Raw genomic sequence first — 27,345 nt, forward strand, 5'->3', positions numbered from 1 at the left:
ATATTTGTGGGTCTATTTACACTTCCCCCCTCTCCCAATTCCAAAAATATTTTCATTCTGACTGATGTAAGGGCTCTTTGTTTTGTTTTAAGCTGCCAAATTGTAGAGAATCTAAGAGCTGATGGGTGTGTGTGTGTGTGTGTGTGTGTTCATCCTTTATTCAAGGATGAGCTAGTGAAGTGTTTTTGTTTTTTTCTCTTTGGCATTGTCATGAGGACAACAGCATCTGAGTACAGGGTGAGGCCGGATTCCAGTGGGAATGGAAGTAGAAGCTCCCACTGAGATGAAGGGCCAGTGAAATCGAGATGAAGGGATGACTAGAGAGAGTCACCATGGCAAAGTGAGATCATGGCATTTGAAGTTGGGCAGACCCAGGTTTGAATCCTGGTTGTGATGTCTATGGGATGTCATTTCAGCTCTCACTGCCATGCCTCCTTGAAGGGTGATTACAAATAAAGGTGCTGTGTGGAAAGTACCTAGCTCAGAATCTGGTACAGTGTAGGCAGTAAATGAACAGCAAGAAACTATAGATGAGATAATAGTCATAAAAATATCCCCAGGGAGGATTCGCAGAGCCTGGCAACTGAGTGAATTAAAGAATAAGTACAAAAGAAGACTTGAGTGTGTCTTTGAGTGAGGGACTCAGATAGTGGTACTATTTAGGTTGGATGGAAGTACGGACATTGGTGGAAGTTAGAGATCTGGTTTGGTGAAGATCTGGTTTGGTGAAGATAGTTTTGGACAGGAGAGGTGGTGCGGAGACATACAGGTGGCAATTAAAGAAGGAGGATGAAAAGGAAACAGAGTGAAAGAAATAGGAAAACTGATAACAAAGAAGTTGATTTTCTCTAGGTCTGTTTGACCATTGAGTCTGACTTTACAGCTTCACCTTCAAGGGATTGGCTACCCAAAGGTTGATCTGGCATCATCATCTTCTCAGTAAACCTTAGCTCCTCATAATGTGTGTCTCCAACTAAGCATCTTCTAGACCTTGTTAGAAATGCAGAATCCTAGCTCCTACCTCAGACCTGCTAAATCAGAATCTGCATTTGACAGTGTGTTTTGTAAGCACTTTATAGTTTGAGAAGCACCGTTGTAAAGCAGGTGGCCAGACTAGCAGTGTCAGCATCCCCTGGGAACTTGTTAGAAATCCAAATTCTCAGGCACCTTCTCAGGCCTCCCGAATTAGAAAGGCTGTATTTTGACGACTCCGATGTACCCTAGAGCTTGAGAATCACCGCTCTAAGTCATGGAACAGATGGATTGAACCCCCTCCTCTTGGGTCTGTAGCACAGAACACCAGAGGGATTGGTTAAACCCTGAAGGTTAAAATGGAGTCATTGTTCTATGCTGTTTCTCTCATCATTTTGCATTAAACACAGCTGAAGAACTCTTTTCACTGAAGAAGGGCACTATGCGTAAAATTGCAAACCAGAAGGGGGGAGCTTTGGCTGCAGCTTAATCCTCACGACTTACCCATCAAAAGTTATTGAGCACAATTATAGGAGATCAGTACTTTATGTGCTGTTGCTCCTGTGGGACACTATTAGTAAGACACACATAGGAAAACAAGGAATCTCCCGATATTTCTTACAATGTGATTTTCACATTTAAATGTCCACCGTTTTTGTCTTCTGTGATTCTAATCAATTTAATGGAAAGTTCCCTTTTTATAGGTTAGTTTCTGGAGTCACTTGCAGAAGTGATGGTGGTTTACCACTGAGACTAGAATGCTTTTCAAAAAGTTGAACTGTAAGCAGTAAAAATTTACCTCTTTTCATCAAAAACGTCTGGTTTTTCTAGTTTTCTAGTCGTTATTCAAGTCACTGTGATAACGTAAATAAGGGTGTCTGTTTTCTGTATACATATAATGTACAACAATAGTTATATATTGAGCATTTTAATCATGAAGTTACCTATATTTTCTGCTGCAGGTTATAGTGCATTATAGCCAGTGGCATAGTAAACCAGTTCGGTGTCGGGAGGGTGGGGGGGATGAATGCGTGTCACAGTTTATGGTGGTTGCTAATTTCCATGGTGTAAACACTCCCTCCAGGGCCGACTTCAAGCTACCAACAGTTTAACAACCAGCTACCCATATTCCCACACACTTAACAGCTGACTCTTGTAAAGCCAGTAGGAACTAGCTCGAGTATGCCACTGAACAAACATTAAGGGACAGGCCACAGTTTTTTTGATTGGTGTGTTTGAATTGTGATAGGTCCAATAAGAGCTGAAACAAGTAGATTTGGGTGTTTAAAATCTTCTGTCATGTAGAGATTTTTATTGAAATTATAATTATTTTTTGTCATGTAGAGATTTTTATTATAATTATGGAATTTGATCTGAAATTATTCTGAGACAAAGTTATATGCAAATGCCCAATCATCATTAAATACAGCAACATTAAATTACAACATAATGGCATTATTCAAAGTCTTTGTGTTGCTAAAGTGGTATGTTTAATTTTAAAATACCATTCATTCTGGGGTGCCTGGGTGGCTCAGTCAGTTAAGCATCCAACTCTTGGTTTCGGCTCAGGTCATGAACTTTTACGATCATGCGGGTTATGAGTTCGAGCCCCATGTTGGGCTCTGCACTGCCAGTGCAGAGTGTGCTTGGGATTCTCTCTTTCTGCCCCTCCCCTGCGTGCGCGCGTTCTCTCTCTCTCTCTCTCTCTCTCTCACTCTGTCTCTCTCTCTCTGTCTCTCTCTCTCTCTCAAAATAAATAAACTTAAAAAAAATACCACTCATCCTATAGTAAGGCATGTGGAAAAATTACTTTTTTTTTTTAAAGTAGACTCCATACCCAGCATGGAGCCCAACCCAGGGCTTGAACTCAACTCAAGATCCTGAGATCAAGACCTAAGCTGAGATCACGAGTTGGATGCTTAACCAACTGAGCCAACCAGACACCCTAGAAAAATTATTCCTGATCATAGTGTTTGAAGCAACATGCAGAAAGATAGTTTTCAAAATGAGATCTCTGGTTACTATTACTAAAATTTGACTTCTCTTACAGGTATCCAGGAAGGAACGCAGTGTACCAAATGTAAAAATAACTGGGCACTGAAGTTTTCTATCATATTATTATACATTTTGTGTGCCTTGCTAACAATCACAGTAGCCATTTTAGGATACAAAGGTAAGTACTCTTTCCTTTTTCCTTCCAAATGGCAGGTTTCTCTTTATGACTTTAAACATGAAAAAAAAAAAAAAAAGACACTCCTGTTTGCAAGTATGAAGTATTTCATTAATTCAGCTCAAATGCACAAGTAAGCAACATGATAAACTTTGTGTCTTGATCCTTTTGTAGCTGTGGGATCAGAGTCCTTTTGACTCATTTCAACAATAAGAAAGGTCCTCTATGACTTATAAAAATTTTTCTCACTGTTGCATTTTCCTACCTGTTTCTAGTTCCACCCTCTTTTTTCATCTTCTCTCTAAGAGGTGCTATGGAAACCCTGAGTCAGCACACAGGAAAATTGTACCGACACAGGGTAAGCCAAACACAGTCTCCAGAGATACGACTTACTTTACTCAGGGACTGGGCAGCCAGTTCCCTTTTTTCCTCTTCAGCACGTTTACTGTGACCACTGTTGTTTATATAGCTCCATAAAAATATTGCCCTGCAGAAGTTAAACACAGAGGGAGCACTGCCACCTCAACAATACTTTATAGGATATTAGGTATTCTTTCAATGTGTCTGGTTTCAGGTCAGTGGAGAATTATTGCCTCAGACTTGCAAACAAAGCGGGTTCACCACCATCACCACCACACCCATTCTAGATACTGCAGGTAAAAGGTGTCATGATTCAGAATCACAAGCTACATAAACCTTTTTACAGAAAACTGCCATAGAAGCCTTTCCATCAAAGATATGTGAGACAGGCATGTCATCTGGTTTTAGCAAGAGGCAGACGTGGGGTCTGCTAATCTTCAAAACCTTCACTCAGCAGTCATCTCGGCTGCCTTCCCTCAGAACTGACAGATTAACAGTGGAGAATTCCCACAGGTTCTTGGTTCATAGATTTACTCCCCTTGGGGAGAGAAAGATTCAAAGTGAATTCCCCCCAACCTGTAACTTCTGTCTCCTCTCTCCCAGTGTCTAGAAGCTTCCTGAGGAAACCCAATGTGTTGAAATGAGAATGGGCTTTGGAGCCAGATGGTCAAGTTCATTCTTGATTCTGCTGTTTGTAATACAATTAATGTTTATTAAGTGCTTGTTGATATTCTAGGCATCATGCTAAGTCCTCTGCATGGTTGTGTAACCTGGGTATGAAGCATAACTTTTTTGAGTTTACTGTTTCTTAAAATGGCAATTAATAATGCCATTTTTCAAGGTGATTGAGATGAGCAAAGATGATGTCATTGAACCACCTGCCCATCTAGTCCTACTAGATAGTGGCCATATTTCTGTGTTTCCTCTTCATAACTGCATTTATACAGCTATAGCCATTAGAATGGCAAAATGTTAAAAATACTCAATATAGGTGAGGCTTGGAAGTCTCATCTCTGAGGTCACACGCGGAGAAAATTATGTGTGTCCTATAGTGTGTTGACTGATGAATTTGAGCAGTGGAAATTTGGAAAATTACCATGTAATTTTATCCATTTGTGATTAGCTAATTTGTGATTAGCTAATTTTATCCATTTGTGATTAGCTAATCCAACTTAGTATTAACAAAGTAAGTGTTAAGAAAGGTTATTAAACTGTGGTAAGGCAGGACAAGGAGTAGGGAGGGATCCTAGTGAGGAAAAGGAGGGTCTTCTATGTCCCAGGTAATTCAGACTGGCTCTCCTCCTTTACCAAGTTATTTGGGTCACTGCTCACTTCTCCTTGACTGTTTCCAACAAACTCAGATAAAGGAGAAACTTGGCAAATGGCCATTTAATAAGTACCTTTAGGGCTTAGTACTATGTGATATCATGAAAGCAAACATTTACTACTGAAAGAGAGATGACAAAGGTTTGAAGAGCATACCACCATATGGGATTTTGTAATTCTTACCACTGCAAAGAAGTAAGATCTGGATCTTGATGCCTTTACAATGATACAAAAAGATCCAAATTTAGAGGAGGGGTTTTTTTTTCTTTGTTTTTAAAGTACAGATGTTTCCTCCATTTTTATGACATTTGAAAGCCCTTCTCAGCTCTGGCATGTTTTGCGTGTGCTGGTCCATTTGCCTGGAACACCTTTTCTCTGCTCTCTACCTAAAATGACACCTTCTTTCCCTTCATGTTTCACTCAGACATACATCCTGCAAGAACCCCCTGAAGGCTGAGTTAGGTGCCCCCGTCATACTGTATCATTATGACAAGTGGGCTTGTCTGTCTTACCACCCAAACTATAAGTTCCATGAAGACAAGAGACTCCTATCTTTAGTTTGTTATATCTCCCATCTAGCGTCTAGCCTCATGGTACTTATTAGGCACCAAGTGAAGTTACTGAATAAATTAATGAGAGAATGGATGGATGGATGGATGGATGGATGGATAGATGGTTGGATGGATGGATGGATGGATGGATGGATGGATTGTAGATCAGGGCTGACTTCTGTAAAGACAATCAGGTGGTGCCCAGGGACTCTAAAACCATTCTGCACTTAAGGCATTGCTACCACTCAGATCCCTACCTGTAAGCCTAAAATCCTGAAGATCAGCATGGCCTTCTCCGTGGGTGTCATCTGTCCAGGATGAAGTGGAGAGAGGTTGAGGGAACCAAGTACAAGTGGACACAAGATGATAGTCTTGCCCCTTTTTCCTCCTTCAGGGGCCCCCATCTCTCAGGCATCTACTTAGAAATATAAGATAATACAACATGCAGTTTTGGTTTCCAAACACAGTCTTCATAGACTAAAGTGTGGATATTTTCCAGGTGTGTTTTCTCTTGTACAGTGATTCTTCTTTCTTGCTAATAAGATTCTAGTAACCGCACATTGTAAGAGGCAGAAAGATAAGACCTAGTTCTCCCCTCCCATGTCTCCCTTTGAAGTCTAGAGAAACTCTGTCCATTGCAAAAAAGAAAGGAAGAAAAAAATATTCAGACAAAGAAGATGTTTCTCTGAAGGAGAAGTTAGAAAGGAAAGAAAATAGAAACTGCTTTATGTATCAGAGTTAGCAAAGGCAACTCCATACTGTTTTTCTCAAAATTGTGTTTTTACTTCTCCTTTTATGTCACTCAGACAGCTACAAGATGGGATATAATTTAGTTCCTTCTAGAGAATTTGCTGCACAAGTCAGGGAACTGCTGAGTCACCCACACAGGTCTGTACAGTGGCTGTGACCACGACACTCATGAGCTACTTTATAGAAAGCGTGTTCCTGGACAGTTCCAGCTTGGGTCATTCCCTGCTTGGGTTTTTTATCCTCAGTCATGGAGCCTCCGTGGCAGAAGCCATCTTTTATTTTTTTTTTTTTAATTTTTTTTTTCAACATTTTTTATTTATTTTTGGGACAGAGAGAGACAGAGCATGAACGGGGGAGGGGCAGAGAGAGAGGGAGACACAGAATCGGAAACAGGCTCCAGGCTCCGAGCCATCAGCCCAGAGCCTGACGCAGGGCTCGAACTCACGGACCGCGAGATCGTGACCTGGCTGAAGTCGGACGCTCAACCGACTGCGCCACCCAGGCGCCCCGAGAAGCCATCTTTTAATTTCAATGAGTTGTGTTTCCTCCAGAACATTCCCTGAACGGGGAAATTGTACTCAGTTGTCCTTCCCAGCAGTCATCCATCTTAAGGTAATTAGGATAAAGAAGAAAGACAGAAATCTGAATATTTCTCAAGAAGAATCTCCTATAACTCAACATTCCTAGTCACAGAAGGTCTACCCTGCTGCTAAGCTCTCCTAACCTAGCAGTTATGTCCATCAAATCACACTGAGTTGGCTACGTTAGAAGCCAGGGTAACACCATACAACCATATCTCCTATGTGTTTGTAATGAAACCTGAAATAGTTTTCAAGGTAGAAATGTCTTTATTGCATTCCAGGGGAGTGCAGCTGGTATTCCCAGAAGTCCCAGGTACCAATGCAGGGGTATCTCCCCTCACCCAATCCCCCATTCAGCCTGGGACAGACACTCATGAGCACCAAGCAGGAGCTCTGTGCCTTGCTGTTCCTTTCCTCAGGGACTGGACCATGAGCTATACCTCTTGTGGGAGGAAACCATATTTAGGAAAAAGAAATAGTAAATAGGAAGCAGTGTGGAGTTATAGAGAAAGGATGAGGTTTGGAATTAGATCTCCTGGGCTGCCAGCCCCCTAGTCATTTACAAGCTGTGTAATTTTGGGCAAGCTACTGAACATCTCTGAGCCTCAATTTCTTCATCTGTAAAATAGCAGTTTTAAGGATTAACTGCAGTGATGGCACAGTGCACCTCTCAAAGAGTAGGCCCTCAATAAAGAGAGGCTGTTGTTGGTGTTATCATTGGTGTGGTGTGGAATCCGATCATCTGGGAAGGCTGAGCATAGTTGGGGTGGTCATCTTGGAGTGGACCCTGAAGGATGGGTGGCATTAAGAGAGAAGGAGGTTGATCGTCCAGGCCAAGGGATGGTACCAAAATGCTTTTGTAGAAAAGGGATTATTGTCAGATTATCCAAGGGAATTAGGCTTTGGGTACTTGAAGAGGGCTGACCCTTTAGGTATAATACCTGAAGCAGCAATATTCTAAAGAAAAATTCTCTGTTAAACAGTTTCTGGTAAAGCGGAGCCCATGAAAAAAACAGACTGCTAGGAACTCTTCTGTTTCATGTTCATTTTCCTCACAGGAGAGGGATCTACAGACAGAGGTCTGCATCGATAGACTGAGTTTCTAGTCTAAGAGAGGATGGCTCTGCCACTGTTTTCCTGGTTAACAACTTGTGCTGATAAGAGTAAAACTTGACGAAAATGCTGTGTGCTATTACAGCAAGTGTTGGTTCTGGATGTCCATCAGCTGGGTATTTTTATGTAATACCAAGCTGCCAGCTTTGCAGCCCTGAAGTTTGCAGCTTTATACCCAGATCCTATTTTTAAACACAGACGCACACACCCCAGTGCGTGTAAGCAGTTCATTAGCATTTGTGGCCGGGGCAAATAGCTTCCTTGCTGAGCGGAAGAGAAACCTAACAGGTTTGTTATTTGTTTGTAACAAATGTATTCATTCCCTTTGCGCAAACCTGAATTATCTGTCCATGAAAGTTCTGTGTTTTTTTAAACTAAAATGGAAGAAAAATTAGAGAGGGTAGAAAAATGACTGCCTGTCAGCATATTTAGAGGTTTTTTCGGCTTCCGGGGGAAAAAAGGGCAGGACTTAAAATCCTGTGTGTGGTTTGAGGACAGACTGAGGCATGTGTTTTGATTTGAGGATCAAAACTGAATCTTAACTCATAAACCTTTTATACTTTATTTTTTAAAAGTTTAATTTTGCTTAAATGCAGATGAAACATTTTGTTCAGTTTCAGGGATTTATGAATGTGCATGCCTATCTAACAATCCTAAGGTACAGATTACTGTAACTGTACCTCTCTTGTCTATATAGTCACTTAGCAAAGAAACAGTCATCATTCAACTGGATGTTGTACTCCTTGCCAGTGTTGAGGCTTCCCTGGGGCGTCTGGTTTGTATGTTTGTTTGCATGACCTCTATCTAGCTTAGCCAGTTTTTCACAGGCCTCAGTAGACAGCAGGCAGACTGTCATTTGTTTAAATAAATAGCATTATAAACAAATATGTGTTGAATGCCCACTAAGTGCCACACACTAAGAGGTACGGATAAAACTGCATACACATTTTCCTGCCTTAAAGGATCTAATAGTAAACAAGCCATGATAACACATTGAAGGAAGTCCTGCAGTAGGGAAAGGACTACTTGCCAAAAGAATTCTGCAAGATGCCCAGCAGCAAAGATTTCCCACAGGAAGTAATGAGCTGAGTCTTGAAGAGCAAGTAGGGCTTAGGGTGGTGAAGAGTCCAAGGAAGAACATTCTAGGTAGAAAGAACACATGGAAGGGCTTGGGTGAGAAAGTATTTGGTACAGTGACAGCATGGCAAGGTTCTCCAGGGAAGGTGCTAGGCACCACAGGGCTGGGTCAGTTTAGGTCATACAGACACATGGGAGCATACTTCTGCTTCCTGATAGGAGCCAGGGGAATCTTCTCACATGGTCTTGCATGGGTGGGACACTTGATAAATAAAAACAAACTGGCTCCATTACCTCACAATTAACATACAAAACATATTCATGCTTAAAAAAAATAAAGTCCGTATTTTCAGAAAGCCGTTGATACCAAGAAAGACTGCATCTCAAGCTGCTGGAGGCTGGATCTCACAGGAGTCACTTCTGGAGAAATACACTCTTAATAGATATTTTAGAAAGAAACCATATTCACAACCATAGAGAATGACTGCCTTCTGAGAACAAAGAGAACAGAAGCTTTTACTTAACATTGTATCACTAACTCTTTCCCTATCGCGTACAATCAAGAAAATGCTAAGAAAAAAAAAAAAAAGGAAAAGTCTTCATAGATCATTGTTTGGAAACCTACTTAGGCATCTCCTTGGGAACTGATAAACTACAGATTCACTTGTCACTAAGGAGAACCAAATTTTTCAGGCCTCCTGAAAGAGAACGGCAGACACTTTCCCTTTCATGAAGACTGTTTATAGAATTAAGCTAGGTGTTCTTTGCTACCACCTTCCAGGAATAGTAGGGAGTCTGATGAATGATGAGATTTTGTACATGATCTACCGATAGAAGTTCCTGTAGAAAATAATACAGATCAAAAGCTTATATAATACATAAAAATTAAAAATTAGTTTCAAACAAGGTCTGGAACATCTGAGGCAATACAGAATCATAAGAACATACAGTTCTCAACCAAATAAAGTATTACTGGGTTTTGTGACAAGTTATTTTTCTACGAGAATGGCTTATTCCTCATATTTGATTTCATTTATACTCTTTTTGTGTCAATCTGTTTCCTGTATTCTGTAATGAAATGGTCTTTTGTTGAAACTGAAAAATAAATGATGAGCAGGTGTGTGTACTAATCTTTAGTTTCCAAATCTTAGTTGTAGAAAAAATGGACAATGTTACAGGTGGCATGGAGACATCTCGCCAAACCTATGATGACAAGCTCACAGCAGTGGAAAGCGACCTGAAAAAATTAGGTAATCTGCAACAAGAATGACCCATTAAACTAAATCCTCTAATTCTACATTAAAAGACCATAGCTTTTTAGAATGACATTGCTATAAACTCACATCCACCCAGAAGGACATTAAATTTTGTGTTGTGCATTGAGTTTTTCCTCACAATTTAATTTAAAGGCGTCTACGTTTTAAAGTTAAAGAGCAATCTTAGAGTTGGATTCTCCCCACCCCCAAAAACTACTCCATATGCCAGTTAAAACCTGAAAGACCAGGCACGCCTGGGTGGCTCAGTCAGCTAAGCATCCAACATCAGCTCAGGTCATGATCTCACAGTTCATGAGCTCAGGGCCCACGTCAGGCTCTGTGCTGACAGCTAAGAGCCTGGAGTCTGCTTTGGATTTTGTTTCCCTCTCTCTCTGCTCCTCCCCTGCTTGTGCTCACTTGCGCACGCGCGCGCTCTCTCTCTCTCTCTCTCTCTCTCAAAAATAAATAAGCATTTGAAAATCTGAAGACTGGGGCGCCGGGGTGGCTCAGTCGGTTAAGTGTCCTACTTCAGCTCAGGTCATGACCTCACAGCTCATGAGTTCAAGCCCCGCATCGGGCTCTGTGCCGACAGCTCGGAGCCTGGAGCCTGCTTCGGATTCTGTGTCCCTCTCTCGCTCTGCCCCTCCCCTGCTCATGCTCTGTCTATCTCTCCCTCTCTCTCAAAAATAAATAAACATTAAAAAAAAATGCTTATAAAAATCTGAAGACCAATCCTGATCAAAAAGTACCACAAATACACTTTAATAAAAACTCTTTTATAAAATTTCCAGTCAATTCCTATTTGAAATATTCTAAACTGCATTGAAGAATTATGAAAATTAATTTTTTTTAAATGAAAGATTCCAGTTGTATCCTTGAATTTTTGTTTCCATTTTTTTGGAAGGAATTAATGGTAAATTTAATAAACAGTTTATTGCCTTCTTGACACCCTGCCCAGTGCTCTAGAATCTGGTAGAATTCCCCTCCTTCTTTGAGAAAAGCATTTAACAAAGTTAGTACTCTTTCCACTTTTCCAGGACCCAGTTTTAATAGACATGTGGGTTTTACTAACGTAGACCATTCTGCATATATCACAGATTTTATATCTGAAATACGCAGTGCATACCAATTAAGTCTCTTTGGGATCTTTGACCTCATGTGAACATTTCTTCATATCACTAAGTAACAAAACATGTCTTATTCCAGGGGACCAAACTGGGAAGAAAGCTATAAGCACCAACTCAGAACTCTCTACCTTCAGATCAGACATACTGGATCTTCGTCAGCAGCTTCGTGAGATTACAGAGAAAACCAGCAAGAACAAAGACACGCTGGAGAAGTTACAGGCAAGTGGGGATGCGCTGGTGGACAGGCAGAGTCACCTGAAGGAAACTTTGGAGAATAACTCTTTCCTCATCACCACTGTAAACAAAACCCTCCAAGCGTATAATGGCTATGTCACCAATCTACAGCAAGACACCAGCGTGCTGCAGGGCAATCTGCAGAGCCAAATGTACTCTCATAACGTGGTTATTATGAACCTCAACAACCTGAACCTGACCCAGGTGCAGCAGAGGAACCTCATCACTAATCTGCAGCGGTCTGTGGATGACACGAGCCAGGCCATCCAGCGAATCAAGAACGACTTCCAAAATCTGCAGCAGGTTTTCCTTCAAGCCAAGAAGGACACTGATTGGCTGAAGGAGAAAGTGCAGAGTTTACAGACGCTGGCTGCCAATAACTCTGCCTTGGCCAAAGCTAACAACGACACCCTGGAGGATATGAACAGCCAGCTCAGTTCATTCACAGGTCAGATGGACAACATCACCACAGCCTCACAAGCCAATGAGCAGAACCTGAAAGACCTGCAGGACGTACACAAGGATGCGGAGAACAGAACAGCCATGAAGTTCAGCCAGTTGGAGGAACGCTTCCAGCTCTTTGAGACGGATATTGTGAACATCATTAGCAACATCAGTTACACTGCCCACTACCTGCGGACGCTGACCAGCAATCTGAATGAAGTCAGGACGACTTGCACAGATACGCTGACCAAACACACAGATGACCTGACCTCCTTGAATAACACACTGGCCAACATCCGTTTGGATTCTGTTTCTCTCAGGATGCAACAAGACATGATGAGGTCAAGGTTAGATACTGAAGTAGCCAACTTATCAGTAATTATGGAAGAAATGAAGCTGGTAGACTCCAAGCATGGTCAGCTCATCAAGAATTTTACAATACTACAAGGTAAGTGAAAATTCCGAATTTATTTGTGTTAGTTATTAATTGCTATATAACAAACGACCCTAAAAGCTGGCAACTTAAAACAATAAACACTTGCTATCTCACCATTTCTGTAGGTTAGGAATTCAGGAGTGGCTTAGCTGGGTGATTCTCACTCAGTATCTTTCATAAGGTTATGTCAAAATATTGGCAAGGGCTGCAGTCATCTCAAAACCTTAACTGGGGCTGAGAATCTGCTTTCAAGATGACTCACGTACATGGTTTTTGGCAGGAGGCCTCAGTTCCTCACAACGTGAAGTTGCTTGAGTGTTCTCACAATATGGCAGCTGGCTGCCTCCAGAGCAGGTGATCCAAGAGAAAGCACAAAGAGAAGTCACATGCCTTTTATGACCTAGCCTCAGAAGTCACATACCATCACTTCCACCATAATCTGATAAATCACTAAGTCCAACCTGGGGAGATTAAGCTCCACATCTTGAAAAGAGTTTTAACTATGAACTTGTGGTCAGTGGTCAAAGACAGTCCATTAAATATTTGTTGAATTTGGACTTTGTCAGTGCCTAGCTCTTTCAAGTCTTTATAAATTGGGCTCCTTTGAAAGCAAGATTAATTTTTTTAGGTCACAGAGATTCCTAATTTTTTAAAGTTTATTTATTTTTAGAGAGAGAGAGAGAGAGAGAGTGTGTGTGTGTGTGTGTGTGTGTGTGTGTGCGCGTGCGCACAAACATGACAGGGGAGGGGCAGAGAATCCCAAGCGGGCCCTGTGCTATCATTGCAGAGCTTGATGCGGGGCTGTATCTCATGAACTATGAGATCATGACCTGACCCAAAATCAAGAGTCAAATGCTTAAATAAATGAGCCACCCAGGCACCTCAGAGATTCCTATTCCTAAGTGTCATGAGCAGATGGATGGATGGCCATCCCAGTAACCATAAGTCCACAGAGAAGAGAAAGAATGTGACTTGCATATACAATCTGAGTTTTACTTTCATCCAGGTCATCCATGTAAATTGAAAATATTTGGCTCAAATTAAGTCTCCTTCTGAGATTTGCAGCAACCATATAATAATAGTATTTTTTAGTCATAAACTATCTTCACAGGTTTTAAGTTGAAAGTACTATGTGAAAGATGCTGTGCTGAGCCCTCTGAGGTATGCAGAGAAGCCCAGGTGGTCTCTGCCCTCAGGTAGCTCAAATGAATAGAAGGTCAGGGGCGCCTGGGCGGCTGGTCGGTTAAGTGTCCAACTTTGGCTCAAGTCACAGTCTCACGGTTCGAGACTTCAAGCCCCGCATCAGGCTTTCTGCTGACAGTGTGGAGTCCATTTCTGATCCTCTGTCTCACTCTGTCTCTGCCCCTCCCTCACTCATGCTCGCTCTCTCAAAAATAAGTAAACCTTTAAAAAAAAAAAAATCAAGAGATTTAGAGTATCAGGAGACTACCTGTTAAGCAAAATAATCCTGATTTTCAAAAAGAGGATATAGGTGGATTCTACACACTGTGTAGAATGGGAATTTGTCTTCAAGCCTGAGAAGAGGATAATTTGTGAACCTTCAGGAAAGCAGCAGTCATCATAATGAGTTCATTAAGAAAGCAGGTGATGGGGCGCCTGGGTGGCTCGGTCGGTTGAGCGTCCGACTTCGGCTCAGGTCATGATCTCATGGTCTGTGAGTTCGAGCCCCGCGTCGGGCTCTGTGCTGACAGCTCAGAGCCTGGAGCCTGTTTCAGATTCTGTGTCTCCCTCTGTCTCTGCCCCTCCCCTCTTCACGCTCTGTCTCTCTCTGTCTCAAAAATAAAAATAAATGTTAAAAAAAATTAAAAAAAAAAAAGAAGAAAGCAGGTGAACCTAAACTTATTTCTGCATATTAACAGAGTTATTCGATTGTTTAAACTAGGAGAATGAAAAATAGCATATCTGGATTTTACCAAGGCATTTGTCACTAATGTTGTTAAGAACAAGATGGTAAAAATAGCTACTGGATTATAGCACAGTTATATGGGTTTATGGGTTACGTTGGTTTTCTGTGCTATGTAACAAATTACAAACTCAGCAGCTTAAGACAACACCTATTTCTTTCTTTTTTTTAGTTTATTTTTTATTTTGAGAGAGAGCAAGCAGGGCAGGGGCAGAGGGAGAGATAGAATCTGAAGCGGGCTCCATGCTGTCAGCAAAGAACCTGACAAGGGTTTGAACTCAAAACTATGAGATCGTGAACTGAGCTGAAATCAAGAGTTGGATGCTTAACTGACTGAGCCACCCAGGTGACACCCATTTCTTATCTCACAATATCTGTGGGTTAGGAGTCTGGGCAAGGCTTGGGTCCTCTGCTTAGGGTCTCTCACCAGGGTGCAGTGTTACTGAGGGGCTGAGGTTTCATCAGAGGCTTGACTGGGGAAAGATCCTTTTCCACGCTCCCTCAGGTGCTTGACAGAATTCATGTCCTTGCAAATGTGAGATTGAGGTTCCTGGGGGATTTCAGGGGAGTAAGGGGTACTGGCCTAGAGACCACCTACAGTTCCTTGCCATGTGACCATCTGACAACACTGCAGCTTCTTCAGAGCTGGCAAGGGAGTCTCTAGCTCCAGTCTGCTGAGACTGTGTTATGTAACGTCATCTCATCTAATGTAAGTCAAGGGGGTGACATGCCATCATCTTTGCCATGTTCTGTTGGTTAGAAGCAAGTCACAGGTTCTACACTCAAGGGGAAGGGATTACACGAGAGTATGAGTCATTGGAGATGACCCTAGGGTGTGTCTACCACAGAATGGGTCTAAAGAATGGTAGTTAATGAGCCCTTGTGAGGCTGGCAGCAAGTCTGGATGGCAGATGGCAGGGGCCCATTCAACAGCTTTGTCCGTGACTAGCATGAGGATATGGATGACCTGGTAATCCAATACTTGTATGACATGAAACTATATATACTAGCCCATGGATGACAGAATCATAATCCAAAATGACCTGGAGAGGCTAGAATAATAAAAAGATACCAACAAATGAAGGAGATAGGGAATACATGTAAAATCCTGCTGGTAGGTGGAAAAAAACAAATAGAACAATGTTGATGGGAGAGCATGGCTTAAAGAAGTATGCATGAAAAGCATGGTGGTTTTAGTTGATTGTAAGCAAGTCACTGTGTCTGCCAGTGAATCTAATGTGATCTTTGACTATATCAATAGAAATATGTCCAAAATGAAGGAGGTGATATCTTACTCCATTCAGTGTGGCAAGACTATCCCTGGAGGATAGTGTGTACTTTGGAGGGGTCCCTTTCAAGAGGGGCATTCACAGAGCAGCATGTTCAGAAAAATTTGCCCAGGATTATGCAGTCTAGATGTGCTCAAGGAAAGATTGAAGGACCTGGGAACTTTAACCTGTAGGAGAGACTGCTTAGTGGGAGACAAGGCTGCTATCTATAGCTATTTAAAGACTGTCACATGGAAGAGATTTTAAATGACATCTGAGGAAGGTGAAACAAAGACTAATGAGTATTCATTAATAGAAAACATTTTGGTTTTATATGATGTTGCTTATAAAAATTGGCATTGCCTGTAAATATAATGGCTTCCCTGAGAAATATGGATGTCCCAACTGGGGGATGGACAGTTGCAGGGACACTGTGGGTGTAAGTCATACTCTGAATAAGGGACAGGTTTTCAAATGATAGAAAAGGTATTAGGGGACTAGTTTTTCCCTGTTTTTTCTCAAATTCAGAATGAGGGCATATCTCAATAGATAATGCAACCACATGAAATAAGAGCTTGCTAAATTTCTCTGGGCATTGTAAAACCTTAGAAAATCCTATTGTAGTTTTCTGGCCATTTTCCAGCTATAAGTTTTATGGTTTTATTATTCCATTAGTCCAATTGCTAGCTTGTCTTCTACAAGTAAACTTTTGACATATTTAGTGTGTATAGACAGTGTGACTTGTCAGCTAGGGAAGTGTGTGAAAAGCTTATAGTTGAACATTCAGACCCTGGCTTTAAATTAATGTTTCCATTATTGTGATTATTTTTATTGGCTAATGTTGAATGTGAGTATACTGAGTGCTTTGCACAAACTCTGTAGGATAGGAACTTATAAGATCATAACCAGTTTACAGATGAGGAAACTAAGGTTTAGAGAGGTGTTTAAGGAAACTGCTCAAATTTACAGATGGTAAATAGCTAAATAGTATCAAGTCCAGGCTTCCTGGTGCCAGAGCCCATGCTGCCAACCCCGTCAGTAATTGCTGAAAGTGAGTGACCCTCCTCTACAGTCCCCAGCTGCCCCCGAAGTAGTCTGTGAGGGCAGGGAGCTGGGATTTCGTTCTAAGTGCGACAGGGAGGTTTTAAGCAAGGTGGTGACATGGTCTGATTTATATTTTTAAAAGGTCATTCTGGGTGCAGGGTCAGGGGGTGAGGTGGGAGAAGAATAGATTACAGGGGAGCAAGCAGGGTGATGGGGGTCCAGTGAGGAGCTATGGGCCAGATATGAGTGACGTGGATATAAGAGAAATGGGTCTCATCATTGAGGAGGAGTCTTGTAGGCAGACTCAAGGGCAGCCTTACCCTTCCGTGGTCAACAGGGCCCTGCTGTAGAAGCCCTGACTGGCTTCCTCTGGCTGTACTCTGCCGAGGGGGAGGAGTCTACAGGTTCAAGGGGCTGCGAGTATTCAGAGCTCACATCAACCTGTTCTTGACCCCATTTGATGCCCAAGACCCTAGAATTTCCTACGCAAAGTGTCCGAAGCCCAGAGGAGCAGCCGTGAGGCATGGTGTGTTGTAGGGGTGGTGGTGGAGGGGTGTGAACAGAAACTGAACACAGGGTCAGGGGCCAGTGTATGTGGCTAGATGAGGCTGATGGGTGGATTGGCTGTGAGGGTGAGGGAAAGAGAGGAGCAGGATGTGTCCTTAGTTTTTAGCTGAAGCAAGTAGGTAGATGGACAGACTGGGGAGGTTCAGGTTGAGAGGCCCGTTTAGACATATTAAGTGGAACATCTCTGTTAGAATGAGGTTTCTGACTCCGTGCTTCTGAAACACCTGAGATCCTGGTTTCTAAATGATTTTTTCCTTTTCACATATGCCTTTCCTATATTACTTTTATCCTTGGTCTTTTTATTACCTGCACTTTCTGTGAGGTAAATGAAACTTCTCAGGCCAAACAAACTGCCCCCATTCTATTCCATCTGTTCAACTTCCTCCAGAACGGGAATGCTCATGAGGTGTTCCCACGGAAGAAGAGACTGGGGACAGAGCTCCATTTCCCCTTGCACTTCTCCAGTGCCTTTCCTCTGTCCCTCCCAGCAAATCTTGTTCCTGAGGATGAGGGAAAGATGAGATAAAGTAGGATGGAGCAGGATTGGATTAACTTTGGGTTATGTTGGGCTTGCCTCTGCAAGATTCAGAATACCCTGATGCTTCCTGGGAAATCCTTTGGACTCGCACTTAATGAGCCCTCACGCATATGGTGCATGCCGTTCAGTCACAGGAGACATTGGCCTCATTGCGAAGTAGAAGCTGAAGCTGCCTGCTTGCACTGAAGCTAGGTGATAACTGGAAATAGATTTTAAACCCCATGTTGAATCCCAGCAACAATGATCTCTTTATCCATAAACCAAAAATACTTTATTAGAAAAGCCTTGTTTTTGTTACAAATAATGTAAATATCTTTATGCTCATTGTGTATGTGGAGGACTTCACTCGTCATAACGTCACAGTGCACTCTCGGGTAGGAAGCAAAGAATGCAAGGTGCACCTTCCTAGCACAATCAGAGTGCTCCCTTCCTTTGTTCTTGTGAGAGAGGCAACAGATTTAGTGGGTAAGAACAAGAGCTCTGGAAATAGACCTGAACACAAATACCAAGTTCCTCATCCTCTCCCTGCCTCAGTTTCCTATTCTGTATCTACCTTTAGAGTTATGAGAACTTCATGAGATAATGTCAGTAAAGCTCTTTGTACAGTGCCTAGCAGGCAGTTGGCTAATATTCATACTCAAATGTGAGTAAGTTCAGTGCCTACCCAGGATTTCTGCTGCAGCCCCAGCTGCTACGTCACAGTGCCAAACGACAGCTTTGTGTGCTCAAGGAATAAAATTGTACAGATGGGGTCAGTGTTGATTTGGTTCCAAAAGTACTTACTGCTGGCAGCCCAGTGCCTAGCCTTGGAGAGGACTCAGAGTCAGGTGCTGCTGACAGCTAGGTTTCACTCACTTTCCAGTCCATTGTCTGCAGTGTGCCAGTCATACTGTTAAGCACTTGGTTAATTTGTCTGTTTTCCTTGTTCCATCTCTTTAAGGTAGGAATTACCAGCATTCCGCATTTGCAGGGCTGGGAACCATGGCACAGAGCCTGAGTAACTTATCCAAGGTCAAGGAGCTAGTAATGTCAGAGAGTACTAACCCTGGATCTAATTCCCAAACTGATGCTTCCACATGAGCCCCTGCTGCTATGCAACGATGTAAGAGAAAAGATGGCATGTTTGGGAAGTTGAAATGTGGAAGTGTTTGTTTTCAGGAGAACAGTCGGTTGAGGTGTAAAAGATTGACATTTGAGCTGGACCTTGACAGATACGTAGGAAGGCTGAATGGATCAGGCAGGAGGCCTCAATTTCTCTCATTGCCAACTGTCATTCTTGTCATGCTTCCTCAAAGAAGACTGCTTGTCTGAGGACCTTTGAGAGCAGGCATTTGAGGGCATAGAAACAGAACTGTGGCCAGTTGGTGAGAAATGGTGGTTTAAATATACCCTGTGGACAAGGGTATATTTGTGGAGAGGGAGCTTCTGTGGCTTTCCAGAAGCCTGTCTTAAACATGAGGTTAAGAATCAAATTATTTTTCAAAATTATTGCCAAATAATATCTTTTAAATTTCCTCAAACAAGTACTTTTAAAGCACGTCAGTGAGAACAAACTGAGGGTTGATGGGGGGTGGGGGAAAGTGGGTGATGGGCATTGAGGAGGGCACCTATTGGGATGAGCACTGGGTGTTGTATGGAAACCAACTGGAAAATAAATTTCATATTTAAAAAAAATGAGAAGAAAAAATGTCTCAGATTATACGACTAGTTTTCTCTATCTTCTAACCTTACCACTAGAGGTTCTAAAATGAAGTCTCCAAAATCTTGCAGGGCAGTAAGAATTGAAGTGGTTTCTCTACTTTCTGCTTTATTGGAAAACAAATTGGAAACTTCTTTCAGGGGTAGGACACAGGGCTGGTCCTCCTCAGGGCCTGCAGTTTGGTTTCCAAACCAGAAACAGCAAAGTGATGTAAATTTACTCTGTCTTCTTTAAACTGTTTTGGGGCGCCTGGGTGGCTCAGTCGGTTGAGCGGCCGACTTCGGCTCAGGTCATGATCTCGCGGTCTGTGAGTTCGAGCCCCGCGTCGGGCTCTATGCTGACAGCTCAGAGCCTGGAACCTGTTTCAGAGTCTGTGTCTCCCTCTCTCTGACCCTCCCCCGTTCATGCTCTGTCTCTCTCTGTCTCAAAAATGAATAAACATTAAAAAAAAAAAAATTAAACTGTTTAGAGGATTCAGGTGTTCAAGGCTCCCAATTCTGGAGGGTGGGGAACAGGGAGGATGTTTTGCTGGCAGTAAAACACAGGCTGCTCAAAGATCTGGTCTAGGTCATATTCAGGCATTTCTGGAGCTTGCAATGGCTTTACCAGCAACCTGGGTATTCTGGCATTTCAGAATCTTGAGCCAGGGAGCCACTCACTTGGTCTTGAAAGCAAATTTCAAATTTGCTTCTGAAGGGGGACATCACATCTGCCTCCACATGTAGCATTTACCACATTCTCGACTCTGAACACAAGTTGTTACTGCCCAAGCTCATAAATAATCCTGGGTCATTTATCTCACTGTTGCGGTTTTAAGGCACTAGGGGTGACTTGTCTTTTATTTCATCTTCTTTTCATTTCAGCAGCTGCCCAATTAAAGATTCAAGTAAGACCTAAAAGCTTGGGATCGTCCAGATATTAATATTTGATGCTAGTATCCCAGGTCCTAGAAGAAGATATACCCCTGGAATTAATAATCTATTTTTTACGGGTAGCCAGTATGGCTATTTTACAGGTGGCCAGTGGTTTTAGCTTTTTTTCCTCAGTAATTTTTAAAAAGAAACAAGTTGTAAATTTCTAGTTCTTAGTGAGCAAAGTACGGTCTTACTGAATACTTAAGTATATAAATGAATCCTCTTACATATGGGACACATAGAGTACATTTTTACTTAGCTCAGCATTGGAAGGTAGAGTGCCAGCTTCCTGCTCTAGTGTCATGATGGTTTTCTCCCAAGGCTGGGGCAGCCATGGATGAAGAAATCGATAACCCTGTGCTTGTCAGGAGTTTATCCACAGTCATTGATATTCAACCTTGTCTTATTAAGAGAGATGTAGCAATTCCTGTAAAAAATTCAGTTTTCATTCTAATCCAGCTGGGAAATGCATCACAAATAAGATTTTCAAGGTGCCTGGGTGGCTCAGTCAAGCATCCAACTCTTGATCTTGGCTCAGGTCATGTTCTCACGGTTTCATGAAGTCAAGCTCCACATCAGGCTCTGTGCTGACAGCATGGAGCCTGCTTGGGCCTCTTTCTCCCTCTCTCTCTGCCCCTCCCCCACTCTCTCTCTCAAATAAATTAAAAATAAAATTAAAAAATTTGGAGGTGCCTGGGTGCTTCAGGTGGTTGAGCATCCGACTTTAGCTCAGGTCATGATCTCAAGGTTCATGGGTTCAAGCCCCATGTCAGACTCTTTGCTGACAGCTCGGAGCCTGGAGCCTGTTTCGGATTCTGTGGCTTCCTCTCTCTCTCTGCCCCTCCCCCATTCATGCTCTGTCTCTCTCAAAAATAAATATTTTTAAAAAAGAGATTTTCGACCTTTATATCAGAGGCAAAACCTTGCATATTGACATCTTTTCCCTTCCTTCCCAAGATCTGGAAGTTAGCACCTGCTGATATTTTGCACTGACTATGGGATCCATGTTTGATGCCATTCTTAAAATAAGCCACAACTTTTGTGTGGAGTGAGTGGGGACATTTGAGAAGCACTTCAGTTCAGAGGGAAATAGCTAAACACCATAATAAACCCACCCAACCTCAGAGAGAAATAAGATTAATGAAAAGCTGTCATCCTACGTAAGGAAGGTCTCGGATTCATACTCGGAGAGGAGTAGAGAGTTGTGTGTCTTCGGAGTTCTGTTAGAAACAAGAGGAAGGTGTTCTGGAAGAAATATAACTCCCTGTCATGTCAGGAAGACAAGTCCCAGAACAGTCACTATTCCATGGGCATGGGTAAACCCATTTCCCATAACCTGCAAGTATAGTACCAAACCCAGTTGTGAGTGATTGAGAAACACTGATTGTTGGCAAAACCCATAAGGAGAATAAGGAATAAAGAACAAAGAGTCTAAAGCACTTGAATTCCCCCCCCCCCAAAAAAAAACCTCTTCATTATTTGGATTTCTAAAGTCTAAACGTAGACCATAAAAAGAAACAGGTGGGAAGAAAAGCTACTTTTATTTTTGCTATTATTCTAACTAAATTAGAATTTTGTTGTTGTTGTCTTGGCCTATTTGTCAGTATTGTTCCGCTAGAACCTTCCATAATACTACATCCATTGTGGAGGAATGAATGCACACACCACCATCCCCACTATTAATCTCTAGGGCACTATTTCTCAACCACACAAAGGAACTAAGATACTTTTTTACAGAAGATCGATTTGACAATGAAAATCCACTTTCTCTATCTTTACTAACACATTCCAAGAGCCTCCTCAGCTTAAAAAGAAAAAAAAAAAAACACCTCAGATTGCAGATGAAGAGACTACTGGATCAATTCTTAAATGTGTGTAGAGTCAAGAAAGATCTCCCCAGGACCATTCCGTAGCAGCAGCCAGGAGCATCCTGATACATAGACTGAGTGGAGCTTTACTTCTTAGAAAGGTAAGGGGCACCAAGCAAATCGCTGCTCCCCCCAAAATCTCTCCCTTCTGGTCTCTCCTGGGGCCCAAACTATTGGCATCAGCATGCTAGGCATTTAGATCTGTGATGCACATTGGTTTGATAAACACTGTCTGAATAAGGACTATACACCAGACACTGCTAGCTGCTAGATGGAAAAGTGTTCTCAAAGAACAAACAAGTACTAAAAGATTAGAGAAAGAGGAAAAACTTCCACCTGGGAGGATTACGTGGTAGGTGGATGACAGTTCTCCAGATGGATATGAGCAGAGGCAATTTTAAGAGAAGAGATATGCAGAAGTGCAGAGGAGGATGGACTAAAGACATGTTAGACCAGGTCATGAAAACCCTGATTTAATACCACATGACCGGGTAGTGGGGACAAAATATTTTAGGGCAAGTGGAGATCAGAGCTGTGGGACAAATGTGGGCAAGATACAGAGTGGAATGAATGGAGAGGAATCAAAGGTAGGAAGAGCAGTTACTATAGAGGATACTATAAAAATCTGCCAAAAAGAGAACCCCCACACTGGGTCATGATGAAGGACAGAGGGAAGAGGTGGTTGTGATGATGTAGGATGAGGGATGATGGAAGATGGGCATAAACAATAAAGAGGTGATAAGGTCAGTTTTAGATATGTCAGGTTGGAGGTGCTGGCAGGACATCCCAGAGATAATGGACGGTCCAACTATGAGATGGAAATAAGGGCCAGGAGAGCTAGTGATGGAGAGCAGCCAATAGGAGCTGGTGGGCAAAAGTCAGTGAGTTGGGTTCGGAGAGAAAATTCTTCATTACAAAGTCTTCTCAAGCAGATGAGAAAGACCCCTAGAAAGGGTTCTCAAAAAAAACACACTGAAGCTAGTCCTAACCATTAGCATGAACTCTCTTACAGCTTGGTAGTAGGTCTGCCAGTCAATCCAGGGCAACATCATGAGTACCTTAAATGAGGAAAGCTGAGTCCAGAGCCAAGGTTCTTGCTACGGGAGAACAGAGATGGGTGGGCTAGTTAGGGCCATGGATAATATGAGGGTACAGTGGACATCCATCAAGACCTAGAGAGGGGAGTGGGGCAGAGAGACGCCCCCTCCCCATTGAGGCGGGAAGGCCTGCTTCAGTGTTCTGTCCTGATGAGCTGGTGGGGGAGGAGTGGGGTAAGAGGATCAAGAAAAACATAGGGTGGGAGGCCTATCTACTCTCCCTCTCCCCAGCACTTCTGCCCATCCAGCCTGAAAGGCTTTCCACTTCTATGGAAAGAGCAAGTGTGGATCTCCTTTACTTATTCACATAGAGAACAATGAGATCTCAGACACTCAAAAGTTCCGGGGAGTAGAATATTTGAGAATAGTGTCCTCCTAGATACAGTCATTGCAACGAGAAGACAGGAATTACCATTCCAGCTCCACCACTAGACTGTAACTGTTCATGTCTCATTCTCCTGGATAGATCTGTCTTAAGGAGCTAGCATGGAATAAGAGCTTGGTGTCTCTGGCCCTACACGTCCTCAAATGTGCTCTGGGAATATAATCTCATAGATACAGTTCAGATGACATAACGTATGTGAAACTAGCTCAAAAACTGTCAAGTCACCATATAAATCCTGGTTGTGGTATGTTTGTGTGCAGTTCCCTGTCACCTCTAAGAATTTACAGAAAACAAAACAATCCCAGGTTGTGTGAGCATCTCTAGGATGACAAGGGATGAGCAGGTATTTGCCTTCTTCCTTTGGGGGAAAAATGTTGTTGTTGTTTTTCCTCTCCCTTGCCCAATTAGATGGTCGCCTATTTTTTTCCGTAGCCCACAGCCCTATTTGCATTAGACTAACAAACTGGGGAAAATGACACTTAGCCCAGCTCGTAGAACACTTTCCCCCAGAGACCCTCTGAGCTGTTCCACAGGTGAGCAAGGCTTAGCCTCAAGGGCAGCAGCATCCCTGCAGCACTGGCAGAGGGGCCAGGAGGGCGGGAGTGAGGTGTCAGAGGAGAGGCTGCCACTTGGTGAGGATGAATTAGCAGAATGGTGCTTCTCAACATTGGATGGGATATTTCATTCAACTCTATGAAAAGAAGAGGAAATAGTAGGAGAGAATCCCCATCCCAACTTGCACTGCTTTTCTCCTGGTGATGGAACAGTCCCAGACGACTAAGGGAGCACAGGTGAATGGTGTGAGTCACTGCTGTGGTTGTTGGTGTGAAGCTGTCCCTCCCCCTAAAATATCAGTGGATACCGGAGGGTTGTGTGCCGTTAAGATATATTCTAAATGCAGGGCGCTTGGGTGGCTCAGTCGGTCGGGCATCCGACTTTAGCTCAGGTCATGATCTCATGGTTCATGGGTTTGAGCCCCGCGTCGGGCTCTGGGCTGACAGCATGGAGCTTGCTTGGGATTCTCTCTCTCCCTGTCTCTCTGCCCCTCCCCTGTGCGCTTGCTTGCTCTCTCTCAAAAACAGGGGGAAAAAAAAACATTAAAAAAAAATATATTCTAAATGCTTGGAGCAGAAAGGGTGAGCTTAGTTAAGAAACCTTTTTGTTTGAAAAAAATACCATCGACAACAGTATAGTGAAACAAGAAGCAGTCCTTTAATGAATATATTTTATATGTCTAGATTTTTTTTAATTAGATATTTTATAAGATAAATTCTTCACTATCACTCACAATGGAATTTTGTTCACGCCATGTACATTTTTTTTATGTTTTAGGTCCTCCTGGCCCCAGGGGTCCAAAAGGCGACAGAGGACAGCAGGGACCCCCTGGTCCCACTGGCAACAAAGGACAAAAAGGAGAGAAGGGAGAGCCTGGTCCACCCGGCCCCGCTGGTGAGAGGGGCCCAATTGGGCCAGTTGGCCCCCCTGGAGAGCGTGGCGGCAAAGGCTCCAAAGGCTTGCAGGGCCCCAAAGGCTCCCGTGGATCCCCTGGGAAGCCTGGCCCTCAGGGCCCCAGTGGAGACCCAGGCCCCGCAGGCCCACCAGGCAAGGATGGACTCCCTGGCCCTCAGGGCCCTCCTGGCTTCCAGGGATTGCAGGGCACCGTGGGAGAGCCGGGGGTGCCTGGACCTCGGGGGCTGCCAGGCTTGCCTGGGGTGCCAGGCATGCCAGGCCCGAAGGGCCCCCCTGGCCCCCCAGGCCCATCAGGGGCAGCGATGCCCCTGGCCCTACAGAATGAGCCAACCTCTACACCTGAGGCCAATGGTAAGTCTGAGCCCTCCCTCACAACCAGGGTCAAGGGCACTGTGTGGGGTTGTGCCCAGCCCCCAGCATGCAGCCCATATGCCACCCACACCCCACTTCTCTTGGCATTGAAGGCACCACGTGGGCAGGCATGGACCCCGTTGCTCTCACAGGCCTCTGCACCAGGCAGTGTCACTCAGGCACATGTGTTTCTCTCTAAACACTATCAGGTTCTCTAGCACTTGTTTGTGTAGCTAAGTCAAGCCCTCGGACAAATGCGTCCCCAGACATTTCCTTTGTGACAGTCTGAGGCTGGCTACCCCCCACCCATTTTGTTCTCATTTTATGCCCTTCAATCTGGGGGACAGACATCCCTCAGTAACTACGTAGATGGAATTTTGTTACTAAAGCCCAGATTTCATTGTTTCGAGAAGGTGTTATGGTGCTTCTAGTTTTTTATAATTCTTAAATTTGCTTACTAAATTTTGATAACCTGGCAAAACCCTCAGTGTTTGGTTATCAACCAAGCCTGTTTTTCTCTCCTTTGAATCACACCCAGTTCCACCTGATTTCCTTAAGCACGACTCTGGTCATCCTTGTAGCTCCAGGAGCCCAGCTTTGGTTCTGGGTGCTCCCATCTAGTTACTGATTAGTTCCATGTGACTCCAGACTGACGTGGAACATCTGCATCTGCATTGCCTTTTGTTGTTGTTTCTGTCACTATAAATACTAATCCAGACACAGAGGAACTAAGACCCAGCAAAAATGATTTTCCAGGCTACGTAGTTTTGACTACTGTGTGCTCTGTGGCCTGCCCTCCTGGACCAGTCTTAGCTCCCAAGGTGTCTGTCAAGGGCAGTCACAGGCTTACACACAGACGCTGGAACTGCTCACTCCTGGCCTGTGAGGGAAGTGAGGCCAAAGCCATGGCCTCTGACATATAACTGAAGAAAGGCATAGCGCTTCGTGTGTGTGTTTGTGTTTTCATTAATATTTTTTAAATTTTTTTTTAATGTTCATTCATTTTTTGAGAGACAGAGACAGAGCATGAGCCAGGGAGGGGCAGAGGGGGAGGGCGACACAGAATCCAAAGCAGGCTCCAGGCTCTGAGCTGTCAGCACAGAGCCCAAAGCGGGGCTTGAACTCAGGACCTGCAAGGTCATGACCCAAGCTGAAGTTGGCCACTTAACTGACTGAGCCACCCAGGCGCCCCTAATTAATAATCTTAAACATTTGCATTCCTAGGCTGCCCACCTCACTGGAAGAACTTCACAGACAAATGCTACTATTTTTCGGTTGAGAAAGACATTTTCGAGGATGCAAAACTTTTCTGTGAAGACAAGTCTTCACATCTTGTTTTCATAAACACAAGAGAGGAACAGGTATGTTTGCAGCATACTTGGAGAAAACTATAAGGATAGTTTACATCTGGAAATTGCATGCTTACTGGGGATTCGAAGATATCAAGAATCTATAGTCACATAAACACAGAAGGCCGCATTCTGGAGATTTGGGCTTTATCCAGTGACAAGAAGCATTCATGGCACGGGAATTCTGTCCTCTTGCTTCTTACCTGGAAGATACTGCGTTATTAAGCCGGAGATCTGTGGCTCCCCCCAAACCCCGCCTCTGGTGGCTGTCAAAAGAGCCGTAATGTGGAAAAGAAGCCTGCAGGCTGGCATCAAACACCTGTGGAGAGAGAAACAAAGGGGCATGAACACTGTAGGGGTGGGTGCAAGGGACCAGATCTGTGGCTTCAGCAGGGTCAGGAAGAGCAGAGAAGACCACGGGGTAGAGCCCATACATAACGATGTTGACTACTCCCTAAGCCCCTACTGTGTGCC

General features: G+C 43.4%; 1 protein-coding gene across 1 annotated transcript in view; it reads left to right on the top strand.

Annotated features, from left to right (window-relative positions):
• COLEC12 (collectin subfamily member 12) overlaps positions 1-27,345 on the top strand; it is a 195,801-nt gene that overhangs the window by 143,590 nt on the left and 24,866 nt on the right. Inside the window, exons 3-7 of the mRNA XM_042962225.1 lie at positions 3,023-3,145; positions 10,052-10,150; positions 11,363-12,409; positions 25,034-25,522; positions 26,747-26,883. Of these exons, the coding sequence (XP_042818159.1) occupies positions 3,023-3,145; positions 10,052-10,150; positions 11,363-12,409; positions 25,034-25,522; positions 26,747-26,883 (1,895 nt within the window). The remainder of the gene's footprint in view (positions 1-3,022; positions 3,146-10,051; positions 10,151-11,362; positions 12,410-25,033; positions 25,523-26,746; positions 26,884-27,345) is intronic.

The sequence above is a fragment of the Panthera tigris genome, chromosome D3 (assembly GCF_018350195.1).
Source record: "Panthera tigris isolate Pti1 chromosome D3, P.tigris_Pti1_mat1.1, whole genome shotgun sequence".
Taxonomy (NCBI): domain Eukaryota; kingdom Metazoa; phylum Chordata; class Mammalia; order Carnivora; family Felidae; genus Panthera; species Panthera tigris.